General features: G+C 38.7%; 1 protein-coding gene across 5 annotated transcripts in view; it reads left to right on the forward strand.

The window, feature by feature from the left end:
- CDK6 (cyclin dependent kinase 6) overlaps nucleotides 1–19,829 on the forward strand; it is a 245,799-nt gene that overhangs the window by 65,908 nt on the left and 160,062 nt on the right. For all 5 annotated transcript variants that reach the window (XM_077856956.1, XM_077856958.1, XM_077856959.1 and 2 more), the window contains exon 3: nucleotides 261–396. In XM_077856956.1, coding sequence (XP_077713082.1) covers nucleotides 261–396 — 136 coding nt within the window. The remainder of the gene's footprint in view (nucleotides 1–260; nucleotides 397–19,829) is intronic.

Genomic DNA, 19,829 nt, shown 5'->3' on the forward strand with positions numbered 1-19,829 from the left:
AGACATTCTTATGCTGGTCTTGTTGTTTTCTCTTTGCCACTGTGGATTTTGTCATTATTTACCTAAGTGCTTCTCTCCTGAATCTCATATTGCTATTAAAATATCAAATCCCATTAGGCATCCTTCCATATTATCACAAGGAATGATCAACACTGGTATTTTTTTCTCATTGTATGATCGAATTGCCGGATATGTGTTAAGACATACAAGTTCTTTGCTTATTGCTATATACTTAATGTCTCTTTTCTTTTTTCTTTTAGATTGTTTGATGTATGCACAGTGTCACGAACAGACAGAGAAACGAAACTAACATTAGTGTTTGAACATGTTGATCAAGACTTGACCACTTATTTGGATAAAGTCCCAGAGCCGGGAGTGCCCACTGAAACCATAAAGGTATCAAGAGTCATCTTCCTGCTTGATTTAAGTCATCACACTGTTAAAGTTTATTAAGCAGTTGCATTTCTTCCATATGAAAATTGCGAGGGGGGCATCTGGCTGGCTCAGTCAGTAGAGCATGAGACTCTTGATCTCAGGGTTGTGAGTTCAAGGCCCACATTGTGTGTAGAATTTACTTACTTTAAAAGAAAAAGGCCAGAATTAGAGTTTTTGGAACACAGTTTTGGAACTATATATAGTTAAATATATTAACCCAGTGAGATGTTCAAAGAATAAGATATATTCTAGTTCATTAGTTTTAGGACTCAGTGAAAAAACCTTTTTAGTTTTAATATGTATTAAAAGTATTTAAAAGTATCTATATGTACATTATCTGCCCCTAACCTTAGAGGGTATAGTGCCATAAATATAGCTCAGTCTTTTTCTGATGATTGACAGGCTCCAAGCGATGTAATCTGAAACTTTGGGCCTGAGCACATTGAATAGTATAATTGTATACTGACTCCAGGACATGAATTATACTATGTAGATCTGAAATACTGGTTCTTAGGTCCTTCTTTCTCCATTTTTTTTCTCATTCATAAAATATTTATAGGAAGCCTAAGTACCAGGTACTGTCCTAAACCATTGGGATTCAGGAATGATGTAAGACTCCTTAGAGGTCAGCAGGCTAGATGTACTGGATTGACCAGAAGTTTTTCCTTCCTTGAAGTCTTATGGAAAAACTTACTTAGGAAGTTTTGTTGGTCATATTTCTGTTCTGCTTAATGGAACTTCCCAGTAAATCTTTTAGATCAACGTGTGCAGGTCTCCATTAAGACCGTTTCGGTTATGTGTATTAGGTGACTTAACTAAGCAGACTCCTTACCTAATCATTCCTTGTTTAGAAATGGGTCCTAAGGGGATCCCTGGGTAGCTCAATGGTTTAGCGCCTGCCTTCAGCCCATGGGGCGATCCTGGAGTCCCGGGATCGAGTCACGCGTCGGGCTCCTGGCATGGAGCCTGCTTCTCCCTCTGCCTGTGTCTCTGCCCTCCCCTCTCTCTCTATGTCTATCATGAATAAATAAATAAAATATTTAAAAAAAAAAAGAAATGGGTCCTAAAATTCAGCATCATTTTAGATTGGAGGTAATAGCTGGCAATACTTTATCTTGTCTTTTAGTGATAGCTAGCTGGTGTTTTCATATACGGACACATATATAACTTGACATATTGAATAATTTATTCCTTTGGTTTTAGATTGATAACAGGTTTATGTTCCCATCTGCCCTTCCTAAAAGAATATATATATGCTCAGTAGTGCTCTCATTTCTTCCTGAGCAGTTTCAAGAACTTGAACTCTCTCTAAATGTGGGTATTCCGGGATGCCTGGGTGACTCAGTCAGTTGAGAGTCTGCCTTCAGCTCAGGTCGTGATCCTAGGGTCCTGGGATCGAGCCCCATGTCGGGCTCCCTGCTCAGTGGAGAGTCTGATTCTCCCTCTGCCCCTGTCCCCACTTGTGCTCTCTCTCTCTCAGATAAATAAATTCTTTTTAAAAAAATTAAAAATGTAGGTATTTCTGGGGAGCCTGAGTGGCTCAGTCATTTAAGTATCCAATTTTTTATTTCAACTTCGGTCATGATCTCAGGGTTGTGAAGTCGAGCCCCATGTCAGGCTCCTCGCTTAATGTGGCCTCTGCTTGAGATTCTCTCTCCCTCTTCCCCTCCCCCTCCTCACATGCACAGGTTTTCTCTCCCTCTCCCTCCTTCTCTCTCTCTCTAAATAAATAAAATCCTAAAAAAAAGTAAATGTAGATATTTCTTCTTATCTGTTTTTGGCTCTCTTCTCCTTTATCTCTGTACACCTTTTTCCTCTCAACTTCAATTCCAATGTGGCTTCAGTTCCCTCCTTTATGAGCTTGTCTAAAATCCTCTGTTCACGGGATGCCTGGGTGGCTCAGAGGTTGAGCATCTGCCTTTGGCTCAGGGCGTGATCCCAGGATGGAGCCTGCTTTTCCCTCTGCCTATGTCTCTGCTTCTCTCTCTTTCTGTGTCTCTCATATGAATAAATAAGTCTTTAAAAGAAAAATAAATAAGAAAAAATAAAATCCTCTGTTCAGCATGTAGGGCTTAGCTCCTATATGGTCCTCCTTAATGTCACTTCTTTGCTCCCCACCCCCCCCCCAGTAACTATCTGCTGCAGTACCTGGCCCAACCTGGATATCATTTGATCAACTTGTGGATATAATATCATTTGTCTTATAGCACTCATTCTACACCTCCCCCAATCTTGGTTATATTTTCTGCCTTTAATTATGGTTATTTATGTCCATATTCATTCACCTTTGTATCCTGACAGTCACTGCACAATGATTTTTACACATAGGTACTCAGTAAATAAGACACATTGACAACCTATCTTCAGATATAATTATTTCAAAATTATTTTTAAATGACTTCCCACAGCTTACATATATACTATCAGAATAATCATCAGCTTCTTCTGAGTAGTTAGTTCTAAGTTCAAAATTATTTTGCAGGGGCGGGGGATCTTTTTTAAGCAAAACAAGGTAACTATATATTTATGCCATACATTACCACCTGCATAGATCATTTGAGCTTCATATTAAATTCTCCTGGCATTAGAGGCTGCTGAGTGGAATTGGTCACAAAAGTATCTGTGTATTTAAAATGGTTGATAGGAGGCACCTGAGTGGCTCACTTGCCTTCGGCTCAGGTCATGACCCCAAGGGTCCTAGGATTGAGCCCTGTGTCAGGCTCCTTGCTCAGTTGGGAGTCTGCTTCTCCTTCTCTCTCTCCCTCTCCCACTCCCCCTGCTTGTGCATGTCTCTCTCTCTCTCTCTCTCTCTCTGCCAAACAAAAAATCTTTAGAAAAAAATAAAATGTTTGATAAGCCAGAGTAATGCACTGAACTAGGGTTTGATCAGACAGGAGTAGAAACAAAGTGGGTTGTGGGGGATTTATTTCCTTTTTTTTTTTTTTTTTTAAGAGAAAGAGAGTGGGGGCGTTGGCAGTGCAGTGGGAGAAAGAGAATCTTTTTTTTTTTTTTTAAGATTTTATTTATTTATTCATGAGAAACACAGAAAGACACAGACACAGGTAGAGGGAGAAGCAGGCTCCCCACAGGGCTCGTGGGACTCGATCCCCTGATCGAGGATCATGCCCTGAGCCAAAGGCAGATGCTCAACCGCTGAGCCACCCAGGCATCCCAGGAGAAAGAATCTTTTTTTTAAATTATGTTTTAAAGATTTTATTTAGTTATTTATTCATCAAAGAGAGAGAGAGAGGCAGAGACATAGGCAGAAGGAGAAGCAGGCTCCATGCAGGGAGCCCTACGTGGGACTTGATCCCGGGTTTCCAGGGTCAGGCCCTGGGCTAAAGGCGGCGCTAAACCGCTGAGCCACCCCGGCTGCCCCGGGAGAAAGAATCTTAAACAGACTCTACACCGGTGTGGAGCCTGATGTGGGGCTCAATCTCTCGACCCTGAGATCACGACCTGAGTCAAAATCTGGAGTTGGATGCTTAACCAACTAACCCACCCAGGTGCCCCAGGTTTGGGGGAATTCTTAAGGGTGGGGGTGTAAGGGTAAAGTAGGATAAGATGAGGAATAGGCAGAAAGGTGGTCACCAAAGTGAGATAGAGGAGAGGAGCTTGGAGAGTTGAGCCAGGGTTGATGGGGGAAAAAAGGGGCAAGAAGGGAAAATAATGCTGGTTATCAGAAGGTTTTGATAAGGTGAATTGTTAAAGTATTTCTGAGTTTTTCATCTGTCCCCAGGGAAAAAGAATGTCACTCATTCTGTATTGAACAGGAGATTCTCCCAGAGTCTGTTAATATCAGTGGTTAATTGAACATTTTTGCTAACTTAAAGGCTGATCAAAAGACCTATTTTGGGGGCGCCTGGGTGGCTCAATGGTTGAGCGTCTGCCTTGGGCTCAGGGCGTTATTCTCAGGTCCTGGATCAAGTCCTGCATCAGGCTCCCTGCAGGGAGCCTGCTTCTCCTTCTGCTTATGTCTCTGCCTCTCTGTGTGTTTTTTCATGAATAAATAAGTAAAACTTTAAAAAGACCTATTTTTGTCTTCATCTTTAACTATTAAAAATTTTCTGAACAATACTATGCTAATCTACTTTTCTTCTTTATCAAATATAAGAATTTTTAAAAATAATTTGAGCTTTTGCGAGCTGTTTAGGCCATTATTTAAAATATGAATAATCATTTAAAACAATTACATAACCATCGTAAAACCATCAAATGTATAGTTTTAGGCCAAATGTAGAAATGATACAAAATTATTTTTAGAAAAGACATACTTTTGTTTTTGTGATTGACTTCTTTTTAAGAGTTGGTTGCAGGATAAACATCTGCTAAGTAAGAGGTTCTGGTTAGTTGGGGTTCTGGTTAATTGAATTTTGTATGGACTCAGCCAGAGAACAGAAATATTTCATTGTCGTATAGGCTTATTTACAGGAAGTCTCAATAACTAGATACCTAGATCAAGAGAATGTTGTTATTATGAACAACCTATTGGGAACAATTGGATTCTTACATAGAATACTTTGTTGTAATAAGATTTTCTGAGTATACTGGTATAAATATTTATTGAATATTTGCAGAGTTTTGTGTTAGCATTTAGGGAACACAAAAATGAGTTAGTCAAGAAGCTACTCTCAAGGACCTTGTAGTATAAGAGAAGAGGTGAAATGCACCCAGATGCATGTGGTACACATTTTCTGTGGTTATTGCAATACTTTAGGGAGTGTTTTCAGGTGAAAGGGAGAAAGAGAACCACTTACGAATTAGCACAATCTGTAGCTGCTCAGTCTTTGTATTATGGTACCAAAATATTTTATAAAATGTTCTTCAATAGATATTAGTACTAAGATTGTCTTGCAAGTGTCAGAACATGCCATATTATAAAATAATTGTAAATATGCAAAAAAATTCTTAACATGAAATAGATATAAAACAAAGTCAAGAAGAGACCTCATACAAGATCATTTTTCCTCCGTTCCCCTACCCTCCACCATGTTTTCTGTGGCACTGTTTACCTATTATCCACTTAAGTTCAGGATATTCTAGTGCCTGCTCAGGACATAAATTATAGGAGAGCAGTACTTGTATACAACTGGAATGCTCCATGGTCTCTTACTAGGTATTAGAAAGGTAAAATCTTTTTGTTCAGTATTTTCATCAACATGTTTATTAGAAAAGAACCCATGATGGGCTTAATTGACCTGCTTCTTGCATAAATCACATAACAATTTTTCAAATGCTTTTAAATACTATTTGTTATTAAAAAAATAGAAAAGGCAGAAAAGCAGCACAGCCCTGAAGCCCTAAGTATTTGTGGAGGTTGATAGTTGGGTGAACTTACTAGAAAAGCCTGCGGTTATTGCATGGTATTCATGTCAGGCTTTGATAAAGTAAGTGAAGTGTATAGGCCTGAACTGAAAATTGCCATTGAGAAGCTCATGAGAATAAAAATCATTGGTGGTTCTTTCCAACATTTAAAAATACACCTTATTCTTTAAAGTAAATAAATAGATGCATATATACATCTTACACATACTCCATCTTGTGGTCTTCATCTCTTCCTGCTATCCTAAGGCACCCCATACATTGATGTTGATAATGATATTTGTTTAGAGGAGGCTGCTCACTGTCGTACTTTGAAGTCAACATATATTCACATTTTGCTTCATAGACTTACCATTGCCATACCGTGTTTTCCTCTTTCTAATTCAGAATGTTATCTTTAGTAGTACTTGATTTTGGAGGAATTCAGTGCCACCTTTATTTTTATTTGAGATTTGACATTGTTTTGGACGTCCATGCTTAAACTTGTAAGACCATAATTGACACCTTAACAATTATCTTTTTTTAGGGTTCATGATAAATTTAGAATCTCTGCTTATATAGCACTTTTCCAATTATGAGGGCTTCATGAGAAAAAATGGGCTTTCAGATTCTTTTTCTCTTTCTTTCCCTTATCTGCTGCCCTCTAAGAGGGAATCAGAAAGAACCTGTAAATAAAATCCATTTCCTTGTTCTTTAATTATTGTAACTGCTACCCAGAAAATGAATTATGTGGCAGGATATATATCGGGAGAATAAAATCTTCTGGTTTTTTTTTTTTTTTTAATAGGGTTTTAGAATGGAATGCCCTATTCTACTTGAACTATTCATTGGGTACTTAGGCTTGCCTATAATAGTACAAGATATTTTCTAGTACATACCTGGCTTCTCAACATCTTATAAACTCCTTCTTAACCTAGTGTCGTTCTTTGGACATTGCATATAACATGTTTGATGAAACTGGCAGTATAATTTCACAAGTAGAAATTCAAGACACTGAAAGATCAGCTGCCTCTCCAAAATAGGACAGAGTTCTTTTAGCTCAGGACCATATGGCCCCTTTGTATGACTCAATCTTGGAATAAAAATGACATTTTACTTATGTATTTCTATGATAAATGAATTCTATAGGGCTTGAGAAGGCCAAAAAGCTCAAGGTTTGTGTGTCTGTATGGGTCATTTTCCCTGTGAATTAGATTTCATTTTATCTTCAATTGAATGTTTCTTACAGATTTCTGTTGGTTGTCATCTTTTCACTAGAAGATAAAATATACTATTAGGTTTATTTTACAAAACCCAGACTTCAGAGACTGACACACACTCTTAATAGCACCTGTTTTCTGCCTCTGGGAAATCTGTTTTCATGAGTAATATCTGCTTGCAGTCAACAGTGGCTCTGGTGTCAGTATGAGATGCCCAGGGCTGATTCATCTTTCTCCATCTGACATAATGCCAAGTGACTGATGGGTTCCCCCTCCACGCAGATGAGGAAAAGTGTCCCAGACCCTTCTCTCCTCTCACCCCTAAAGGAGTCGAACCATTGCCCATTCTCAGGCTCCTGGTGGTCTCCACTTTGCTTGAATTATGAGCAGGTGATTTGTCTCATCTTTGTAGGACACAGAGCAAATTAACATGAAAATATCGCTTCTCAGAAAACAAGGCAGGCTTGAATGGCCTGTCGTTGCTGGTCATTAGCCATCTGCCACAGACACTCATACTCTGTTTATCACATTGGAAATTCAGAGCAGATGTTGCATAATAAGGTGATCCCAAAAACAAGGCAAGAAATTCAAAGAACACATACTCCACAATAATGATAAGGATCCTGGAAGGACGTTTTTTTTTTCCATCTAATATCATGGCTGATTAATTGAATAGACTGTGTTTTTAAAAACACACCATGCACACACACATCTGTCCTTGTGTTTAATGCTGCTTTTTGTAGTAACATGAAATAATTTTGAAAGAAAATGCATAAGTGAAAGATGCCTGAGAGGACTGTTTTAATAAAATTAATTTTAATAAGGCAAAGTAGAATGTCATAATGACACTAAGGACCCCATAGGTCAGTCATGCCAGGGTTGATTTTTAGTCTAGGATGGGCCTCATCATATAGCAATTCAGCTTCAGACAGTTCACATGGTACAGTTGAATCGCTATGGGTTCATTGCTCACCACTGCTGTTTCCCAAACAGTTAATTTTCTTTTTTAGTACTCAAGATCCTCCATTCCCTGTAGCCTTTCTCTCCACTGCTCCTCCCACCCACCCTTGTCCCCACCACCACCATGGTCACCACATCCCCTCACATGCTTAGCTTTCCTGGGTTCTGCATAGCTCTGCACCAGCCCTCTCTTCTGTCCCTGGCTTTGGGCTCTTTCCAGCCTGCGTTCTAGGAGTCTTTCATTTCAGTCCCACTACCCTTCCACAATAAAGTGGTATTTTACTGGCTATTACAGTGTTTTATCAAATCAGTGTATGCACATTCTAGGCCCTTATCATGCCTTATAAAAAGCCTATCATTCGGGGCATCTGGGTGGCTCAGTTGGTTAAGCATCTGACTCTATTTCAGCTTAGGTCTTGATCTCAGTGTCATAGGGTTCGATGCTGTGTGAGGCTTCCCACTCAGCAGGGAGTCTGCTTGAGGTTCTCTCTCTCTCCCTCTCCTCCTACCCCATGCTTGCACGTGCTCACTCTCTCTTTCTCTCTCTAAAATAAATAAATAAATCTTAAAAGTCCCATCATTTATAGTGTATTAACCATTGCGCTTGGAGGCATTCAATTATTTTTTTTTTTAACAGGCATCTGGACTTTCCCTCAGGAATGCAGCCTAGATTATAGTTTTTTTCCTATGGAAAGTCAGCTTCAAATATAGTCTTTTGACTCAACAGGAATGTTTTCTCCACCCAAACACATCCTTACCTATGTATGTGCTCCCCCTATACATACATACACACAGAGCTGGGGGATATCTTTAAGAGGAACATCTGCTATATTGCTCTCAGGAAGAGTTAAGCAGCCAGTCCGAGAGTAGCCAGCAGAGAGGCACCCCATAGTTGGTCATTGACTCCAGTAGGAGAGTTCGTCAGAAGGAAGTGAGTCAACACTGAGTTTCCCCCAAATGTAGGGGGAAATGTGGAGTGTATAAGTTATAAGTGTGTAGTAACTTTCAATAAATCAAGGATCTTCTTCAGGGAGAACATATTTAGACAATCTAGGTTTTGAGGACTCCCTCAAAAACAAATCCTTAGGCAATTTCCCAGCCCCTGTGGTAGCTGAAAATATCAGGAGAAAAAGGACAGAATGATGCAAATACATGATTATCTAAAAGTATGTAATAACAAACTATAACAGTTATTTAGTGGTTTGGATTTTTTTCTCCCTAACAGGAAATAGGGGTTAAAAAAAAAAAAAAAAAAAAAAGCTAGTGTCTTTCTTACTAAACTAAAATAAGCAAATGACACTTTGATCAAGCTAATAACAGGTAAGTTAGAATCTTCTAGAAAAATTTTTCTTCACCTTGGATATGAAATCTGTTTATAGAGCCCATTAAAAAGTTGCAGGCAGTGTACACCTAGTCTGTAGTCACCATGGTGACAGATAGCAGAGTGATGCTCTACAGAGAAGAGGGATATTCCTCATCTAAATATAGCATTGCCTAAGCTCTCTGGTTATAGTCTTTTTTTCTGGCTCTCTTCCTTGAAATGTCGGAACATTCAAGGCTTCACCCTCAGCCCTCTTTTCTTCACACTTTTTGGCCAGGTGATGTCATTCAGTCCACAATCTTCAGATATCGTTATGTCCTCCAGCCGCACCTCTTCCCTGTGTTCTAAGTGTACCATATGATATCTAAAACCAAAACATTGCCCAGGAACCTCTTCCCAATGGAAGCCTTCCCCATAGGCCCCATTGTTTGAGCTCCAAACCTAGGCATTATTCTTGGTTTCTTGCTTTTCTTCACAATCTTTATCCAGTCTATTAGCAAGTACTTTTGGCTTTATCCGCAAAAAAGTATCCCCAGTCCAACTACTTTTCAGTATCTTTATTGCTCTCTAGCCCTACCTGTCACACCAGCTTCCTTAACTCAATATGCTGTCTTCCAGCCCTACCCCTTTTAGATCGTCCTCAGTATAACAACCAGAGGGATCTTAACAAAAACATAAATCAAAGTGTTTACTCCCCTATTAAAAACTCCAGTGGTTTCCTGTGACTGTAGAATAAAATCAAAAGTCCTACAGGATCTAGGGTTCTTTCTTACTGCACCCTCCAAATTCCAGTCTGTCTCCACCCTTCTCCTGGCTTCACTGTTCTGGGGCCACACCTGCTTTCTTTCTGTTCTTCTACCATGCTTCCTGCTTAGACTGTATGTACTAACCATTCATGCTGTTTGGAATATTCTACACCTCTCCCTCCCACATGGTCCTATTTTATCTTCTTCATAACACTTAGCTGGAATTATCTCATTCATTTTTTAATCTGTGTTTGTCTTTCCCAACTAGAAGGTAAGACCTTTGAAGTCAAGATTCTGTTGCACTTAGCCCAGTACTTGCATGCTGTCTAGAATGTAAGGGACATTCAGTAAACATATGTTGGTCACTATACTAGGGTACTTACCTCATTAATCCTCTAGTTCTGAAATGTAGGAGTCAACTTACCCATTGTACAAGTGAGTAAATTGTACTTTTACAAGGATAGATTTTATATGTAAATATACATATACAACATATGTAGAAAAATAAGTTGATATGGTATGCCCTATCTCAACATACCCACTCTGTGCTTTCACATTCAACTCTATATGGTGGGCAGGGGTGTTGGGATTATCCACATTGTAACTAAGGATTCCCTTCATTGGCTTGGTTTAGATATAGTCTGAAACCAATAACTAATCTCTACTAGAACTATATGGTATTTTCTCTGTTCATATACTAGTGACTTAACAAAATTCCAGAAATTATCATCTTTCAATGTTGGATTGTGTTAAATATGTTTTATACTAAGGATATGAAACCAAGTCCAGTGAAGAGAATGATGCTATGAATCCTAGACCCTATTCTCATCTCCCAGAGATGTGTCTAAAAGATAATTGAGCAATTACACATTTTTTAAAATTTGAAGATAAGTGTTTCATAAACACATATTCAGCATTGTGTGCAAAGTTCCTCCCTATCCCCGCCAAGAGAAGCAGCTTTGAAGTTACTTTAAAAAATCTAATTGAAAATGCTCTATATTTATTCATTTGCATTTTTATTATTCTTATCCAAAAATTTCAGATACTTATATACATTTTGCAGTTTAGAAGTTAAGGCATCAGAATTGCTGCTAGAGCAAATGCTAACAATTAACAATCACATTTTAAATTAGTGAAAGGCATATAAAGATGGTATCCCTCAGTTATCTAAGATAGTATTTTATTCCTCATTCCTAAGCAAGGTGTAACGGACTAATCAATCCTTTCATTGCAGTTAAGAAAATCATTCTTGGTTCTAGTAAATATTTGTTGAATGAATAATGCTTTCACAAACATTTGTGTAATGAACCCTTGGAAACCCGATAGTGGCAGTCATAAGAATCAGATACCTCCAGTATATGAAATATTGTTGTGATTCCACTCATTCTGCACTTCCTCTTCCTCATCATCATTCTCAAAGAGTAAGTCTCCAAAAAGACTGACTCCAGTGGAATATCAAATGAAGAGAGTTTGACCTTAATTTGTACTTCTATATCTAAATCAAGGCCTGATGCCAAGCATCTGGATACTGTGACACTTGAAGTCTTAGGAAGTGAAAGATAATTCCTTGAATTTTAGCAATAATCAAATCTAAATCTAATCTCTAAAAACTCTTGCTCCGACCATACTATGGTAAGCTTCAAATAGATGCCTGGAAAATAGACTAAACCCAACAAATTTTGCAAAAAATGAGTTCCATCTAATAAAGGGTTAATGAAGTTAGGCAGATATGATGTTCTGTTTCTCCAGGTGTGGTCATGAATCACCTACATAACCACTGCCTGGAGTGCTTGTTTAAATCAGTAGTCCTTGGGCACCTGGGTGGCTCAGTGGTTTAGTGTCTGCCTCTGGCTCAGGTCATGCTCCTAGGGTCCTAGGATTGAGTCCCACATCAGGCTCCCCAGAGGGAGCCTGCTTCTCCCTCTACCTATGTCTCTGTGTCTCTCATGAATAAATAAATAAAATCTTAAAAATAAGACCATAGCCCTGCCCTAACCAATTCCCCAACCTAATCTTGGAGGGAGTTTCTAGTAAGTACCCTCCAGTGATGCTTATAGACACTACAGTTTAAAAAATATTCTCCTTCAGTGTGACATATAACTGGACTGGAGTGAGGAATGGAATACACTCTGAGACTCTGAAATATTTGTTTGCTGTGCATGGGTAACACCAGCCACCAGAAGGTTCAAATCTAAGCCCAGGTGAAGTCAGGTGTGACATTTTACCAGCGTCACACGTATATAAAACACCTATTAAATAACACTGAGGTTTTAGGGGTGCCTGGGTGGCTCAGTCGAACCTCTGAGTCATGATCCCAGAGTTCTGGGATCGAGCCCTGCATCCAGGCTCCCTGCTTAGTGGGGAAGCCTGCTTCTCCCTCTCCCTCTGCTGTTCCCCTGCTCAGGCTCTCTTACCTTTTCCCTCTGTCAAATAAATAAATAAAATCTTTAAAAAAGACAACACTGAGGCTTTACTCCTTAAGATGTTCTATTGGTAAATGCTAACTCACTAATAAAAATTAAAAAGAAAATGCTTAGGAATATGAGAATTCTAACTAGAAATTCTTAAGCCACCCTGAAATCTTATTCTTTAAAAAAAAAAAAAAAAATGTTAATGACATCATGATTTGACCTTTGAAAGATGCTTTTTGTTTCATTTCACTTACCTTTTCACAGTTCTCTGTGGTCTTAAATTAGTATACTTGCAAGTAGACTTGCAAGTGTAACTGGCTCAGAATTCTTAACCCTGTTTTATAAAGATCAGGAACAAAAGCCATGCAAAAGTTAGGTGGATGATAGCTTTTTTAGCGCTGACACCAGTGCCAAACAGTATTCAGGTACTCCCTTTGAGGTGCATGTATTAGAAGCAGTGAGTGCTCAGTATTTCTTACAGTTGTCATTATAAGCTTTTTTTTGTTTGTTTAAAGATTTATTTGGGGCGGGGAGAGCACGCGAGGGGGGGGTGGGCAGAGGGAAATGGAGAGAGGGAATCTCCATCAGACTCCCTAGAGCATGGAGCTGGATGTGGGGCTCAATCCCAGGACCCTGAGATATATTGTAGGCTTTTAACAAATATAAGTTAGTAGTTTTGTTGATTTTTGCACTTACATTGCTCTCTGCTGTCCCTAACCATACTTGTTCATTTTTCCTTTCTTGGACAAAAGCAAAGAAATATTTATCATTCTATTCTAGTATAGTCATACCACTTTGAGATTGGAAAGCTAAAATAGAAAGTAGCAGGAAATTGGGGACCACAGGGCAAAGGAGATTTCAGTATGAATTAAGTTTGGGAACTGCAACATTACAGGTTAATTAAGTCAACATTGAGCAATCAGATTTTGATTGATCTGGAAACAGTTATCGTCAGTTTAAGATGTTCTTTGGATATGTTTAGTATGGAACAAACACTTGAAGTGCTCCTTGTTGACATTTTAATTTCACTTATATATCATGTTTTAATGTTCAGATCTGGAATAAGAAATTCACATCACCCGTAGCTGGAGACCTGAAGTGTTTGTTGAGACTAATTTGGTGTGAAGGCTGTAGGCAAAGGCCCTGCTTCCTTCTGTGTCCTCCTATGGAAATACATTTCTGTCGGCGGGATGACACAAAGAAAGGGAAGAAATAAGTTGGTGGTAACAAGAGGAGAATTAGTTGAATAGGTCCCAGGAAATAGAAATTTATAGCCCTCAAGTTAATCCCTCAAAATAGTTTTTTAGAAATCACATGATTATGTCAAATGTAAATATGTGAAACATTATGTACTTTTATCCCTCACTATAATGATTACCCCAATCATAACAATTTATCCTGTAAACCTATTAAGTTCTTTAATATTTTCAACCAGATATTAAGGATTGGTTGATTCATGTCTTCAGTGCAAAAACTATATGAATGCCAATAAATGACACAGAAGGACAAAAATACTGGTTAAATTTTGTCTTTAACATCATCTGTTCTAAATGTGGCCACTGTACTAATGGCCCTTGATATGCATCTCATCATTGGTGTAAGGCCTTGATTGAAAACACTTAGGAACTGGGAAGAAAGTGAAATATAAATTACATTAGAATGAATTAAGAAAAGGGTTGCATTTTGGTATCCTCCCAAGCAGAGAGATTTATGAAAGCATCACCCACCGAGAGAAAGGACTTCTTTCCTTTTCTGTTTCAATTCTTCCATCACTTTCACCAGCAAGGTTTCTCAGGACCTTCTTACTTTATTTATCACTAAGTTCCATAATTAACATATGGTTCATGTTATTGATTTCTCAGGTTTCAAAGTAAAATAAATTGAGCTTTCTTCCACATTTAGAATATACAGTTTTTTTAAGGAACTCTAAACAAAGACACGCATTATTTGTAAGTCAGAGAGCAGCTGCCAGAAAACAGAAAATTAGGAATGGAGTCATGGGTGAAATAATGGAGATACTGTTCAGAGGTAACCCTTTGTACAGCAGGAAATTTTCCTTAGAAAAGAGACAGCTGAGTTTGCTTGTAAATTTTGCTAGAAACAGGCCTGATTTAGTAACATTTAGTGCTGGTTAGGAGCTGAAGACAGCACTTTCAGCTTTGGATATCAAGCAAGTGCCTTCTTTTACAGTTTTGTATAAAGTCTAATAAACACTTTATAGTTTCAAAAGACGTGTGTATATAAGGGCGTTTGCTATTAATTTTTTTTAATGAGTAGAATAACATAAGCAAATACCAGATCTAGGAGTAGAGAAGAGTTTTCTAAGCAAAACACTGTAGACATCATCACAAAGGAGATAATTCATAGATTAGACTGGAAATTTTAAACTTGAAGTATTATAAATAAAACTAAAAGGCAAATAAGATATTTATAAAAATATAACAAGCTTAGTATCCTTAACATATAAAAAGCTTTTATAATCCAATAAGAAACCCAATTTAGATGTGGAAAAGGAATATGCACATAGTCACGAAGAAATACATATACACAGAATGGTTGAAAGATAGAGGAAATGCTCAATCGGAGAAATACACGTGAAAAATGAGACTGTACTATGATTAAATAAATTATGAAAATTCATCTAACAATTGTTTTTGCAAAAAAAATTCATATTTTTGAAAAGTAATTACCTAAAGAAAGATATGCTCTAAATTGTTTATATAATATGATCCTAAGTTTGAAAAACATCTCAAGTACACGTATAGAAAACTAGAAGGAAATATACTAAAATACTAATAGTGTGCCTTTGTCAAGGTATTACGGGTTACTTATTTTATGGTCTAAAGTGGACATATACCACTATTACATTAAGCCATATGATTTGCCAATAGTCCACTGCTATTGCCCTACAAAATAGAAATTTCACATGATTCAACCGAACATTCTTATGATCCAACATGGGTGTTTTAACGTCATTTTTATGGGGATTACCCTGTATTACAGAGAAGTTTAAGTTCTTACATCTGAATTTTTTCTTTCTAGCCCAGCAAGAATTACCAACATAGTATCATTTCCTTTGCTGTCAGGCAACTATTCAATAAGATAGATTTTGTAAAATAATTGTTGTGTATACATTAAATGCATTTAGTACATGGTATTGTTGATATTGATAAAATGACAAACATTGAAAGAGTAGAATAAATAATGATATTGTCATTTTACCATTAAATAGTATAATTCTATAAAGTATAACTTTATAGAATGAAGTTACAAGCCTATTTTTACTATAGTGGCAAGCATAGGTATAGATTTCTTTAATGCATATGAAATGTTTTCACTCTTTTTTTACCTAAAAATCAACTTTTTGGGAATCCCTGGATGGCTCAGCAGTTTAGCGCCTGCCTTCCGCCCGGGGCATGATCCTGGAGACCCGGGATGGAGTCCCGCATCGGGCTTCCTGCATGGAGCCTGCTTCTCCCTCTGCCTGTGTCTCTGCCTCTCTCTCTCTCTCTCTCTCTCATGAATAAATAAAATCTTTAAAAAAACAAAATCAACTTTTTGTCCTCTTGCTAAAATGAGCTCGTAACAATTAACATTATATCGTTAAGCACAGGCTTTTTCAGACATTTGTGTTATTCTGTACTTGCTTTAAAAAAAGTGTTTCTTTCAAACCCTGGATTTGCCTTGTACAGAGAGATGACCCACAAATAGATAAGAATTATGAATGCAAAATTAATTTAATGAAGGGTTGTCAGATACCTTTCCAATTTAACCTGAAGTAAGATATTTGAGACTTTTGAAATGCTAACCATAATTTTTGGAACACGCACTTGCCCTCACAATAACATGAATAACACTTAAGACAACCTGTGCTTCTTCAAAGTTGAAGGGGGGAAAGTGATGCCAAATGGAATTTAGATGTATGTTTATTATTTTCTAAACTTGGGGAGGGAGGAGGGACCTTCCTTAAAATCTGTCATCCTTTTCCATTGTACTCCTTTTGAGCATAGGAAGATGAGACTAGACCAGTGTGGATGATGGTATATGAACATCATTAAGGGGACTTTGTTTACAGAAAGATGAACACCTGCAGCTCTGGTAGGTCCCCTCGCTGGACTTAAAAACTGACATCACCAAACAAGCTATTCAGAATAGCTTTTATCCCAGGCTGAATCATCTGTACAGGAGGTAGAATTGCTGTGTTCCAGCTGAGCAGTGTGAGCCCTAAGCCATCAAAGACAGATACTTTTAAGGTAGAGGCAACGTAAAGCATCGCGGAGGAGAGAGTCTCGTTTCACTGTGGATAGAAACCACTGAGCTCTCTTTCCTCCAGCCAAAATAACAAAGTCGTAGCCTCTGGTGATTGATGAGCATGTTGCCAGGGGAAATGGACTGGAAAATCATCGCCTTGTCTTTTACTTGCCACAGGAAAGCCATAACAGAGATCTCTATTCTTCTTGTTCTGATAAGAGGCCTAACGAATCATCCAGAAGGGCTGGGAAGCCTGGAAATGTTATATCCAGCTGCTTGCTGGATTGCCTTTTAAAATATGATTCATAGTTCCCTAACTCACAAATCTATGTGCAGGGCAGATAGGCTTTAACAAGCTGGCCAACTTTTTGACCACTACAATGTGGCATTTGAGCTGAGAGAGGCTATTTTACTAAATACAGGTATCCCCTCTTTAACTTAAAAATACGCATTTTTAAAACATGTTTCTGTGATGAAATTACACATGTAGAGTTATTTATTCCTCTGGCATTGTTAAATTGGATATATATAGTCTGGAAAAAGTTGGGAGTTCAGAGATGTAAGCTGGAGCTAAATTCATAAATGCAAGTAATATTTTCATTAATGAGAAATGAAATGAGAAGCACTCCCCCACAGCACTCCTCTTGACAGAGCCTTTGGTGGGAAACTGCAAAGCTGCTGCTCACTCTGTGGGCATCACATCTCAAGCTCAGGATTTCACCTACACAGGTCTTCGATAATATTTGCAGAATTGATTCTGAGAGATCCCAGTGCTCACCACCTAGTTGTCACATAAGAGGGAATGTCTGAAGTTGAATGGGATTCCTGCCTATTAACGTGTCCACGTTGGTCATGGGCCTAATGACCTGTTGATTAGATAGTATGTTCTCAGCATCCTTTGGATTCAGAATGTTTGAATTTTCATTAGAATATTACTTTGTGATCAGAAAGCAGGGATCCTTGAAGATTGTGCTATCAGGGACTATTTTTAAAAGGCTCAGTGTAGTACAATAGGGGTGCCCAGGTACCGTAGTCAGTTAATCATTTGACTTAATTTCGGCTCAAATCGTGATCCATGATCTCAGGGCCTTGGAATCGAGCCCTGAACTGGACTCTGCTCAAAGTGGAGCCTGCCTCTCCTTCTTCCTCTACTCTTCCCCCCTGCTCACGCGCTCTCTCACACTCTCTCTCTCAAATCAATAAATAAATTTTCAAAAAAAAAAAAAAAGGGCTCAGTATAGTACTATATAGTATATTACATAACATTATATAGTATATTTTGGACATGTATTTGTTGAAATTCGGATTTCCATTTCCACAATTTACTCCTTTGTGTTTATTTCCAGGCCTGAAGTCCAGTTCTGAGTTAGAAACATTTTAAACCTTTCCTAAATTCACAGATAATATTTACAGAAACAACAGCTCATCCACTATTTGGTGGATTATACTATTTCACTCTCTCTCTGGTCCTATGCTTCTTGTCAGGCCGAGTTGGGTTGGAGAATTTTGTTAATTCCATTTACTGGTGGAAAGATAGAATGCCTGTCCCTGTAACTAACTCTTTGTGGCCGTAGGATGACCATCCTGAGCCCCCCACTCTCATGTTGGCTTTGAGAGGTCCTCTCAGAAGTGGAAACACATGTCCTCTTATTCTGCAGGGTCAGTCTGGTAATGCTGTGGGTGTTTGCATTCTCTCTCCAATCTTATTCCTATGCCCTGCAAAAATGAGAGGCCTAACTTAGACCAAAATTTGCACATTCGTCATTTGCTAGATTCCCTGGTTGCTGTGAATGTTCCTTATTTTCTCAGGTACTGGCTACATCTTTACATCATCTAGTATACTCTAGAACTTCGGAGGGAAGAAAAAGTGAGTTGAATAGATTCTTGTTTTTGAGAGTATCCACTACTTCAGAGCACCTCCATGCCATGTCCAGACACAAAATTGAGGAGCCTCTGTTGTGCCTTTTTGAAATGCCCTTAGGACTTCCCAAGTGTGCTAGAAAGCACAAACCAGTGTAATAAATTTTCCTGTTACAATTTTCTATCTTTCTCCCTAAATTTGACTTTTTGAGTTCTACATGAGATCATGGTTAGTTGACTTTTCTACCAGCCTGTTTTTGTTTTTTAATCTCTAAGCCTTTATTTGTTTGAGCCGAAATCAGCAGGGCCTAATCTATAACAGGGCCACTATTTTAAGTGACCACCGGCAGAGTTTGGTTTCTGATTATATCAAGAGGAGAAAGTGGATCTTGCCAAGGTTGGGACAGATTCCCCAACCTTGTAAAACGTTGCGGACAAATAATGGGCTTGAACTCGAGATTCTTTTGTGTGTGTGCTTGTATGTGTGAGAAAGAGTGAAAGAGACACCCATGCATAGAATTTTTAAACTGGGCAGCACCATGGTACTTAGCTAGAGGCAAGAGATACCCTGTTGGCTCCTAGGCCTTCCTGGAAGCTGCCTGCTGGAAAAGCCTCCTTGGAGATAAATCTCACATGGCTTCCCTTTGCCTGAGTGATGTTCCTGCCCTCAACCTGAGAAGGCCTTGGGAGAGGAATACTTCTTATATCTAAAGTACTTTGCACATGGGAGTCTTGCAGTTTGTCACCGAGGAAAACAAAGCAACATATTAACTCCCAACAAATGCTACCTCTTTGGTTTGAAGCGGTTTGTAAAGCATTTTCTTCCTGGTTTGTGCGCCCTACATTGTTTCGGCTCCTCTCATCACTGACCAGCTGGCTTGTTGGTGAATAGAGCTGTGGGCCCCTCGCCATGTTTCATGTGAGGTCTTGGCTGGGTGGCAAACAGGCAGCCTGTAGCCAGTGTCAGCAATTCAGGAGGAATTGGCACAGCAGTGTCCCCATTAATTTCTGCTTGTCACATACTGTCATGCAAGTTACACCAGAGAGGAAATGACCGTTAAAAAAAAAAAGGTACCCTTGTGGCACTGGGTCCCCTCCAGACGTTCCCCGAGGTTAAACAAGTGGATACAATTAGCCCTACACAGACAGCTGCAGGGACGGGAAAGCCTAGAAGTGGGCCCCACAGCAATGTGTCTTTCCTGTTAGCAAGGAGTGTCAGCTATCAACATCTGCCAGATTTTAACCCTTCAAAGGGACCGGTAAATTAAGGGGAGCTATTATCCCACGCTCCGCTGATCATTATCAATCATAATGCCTTGAGAAA

Source organism: Canis aureus, chromosome 18, assembly GCF_053574225.1.
Source record: "Canis aureus isolate CA01 chromosome 18, VMU_Caureus_v.1.0, whole genome shotgun sequence".
NCBI lineage: Eukaryota > Metazoa > Chordata > Mammalia > Carnivora > Canidae > Canis > Canis aureus.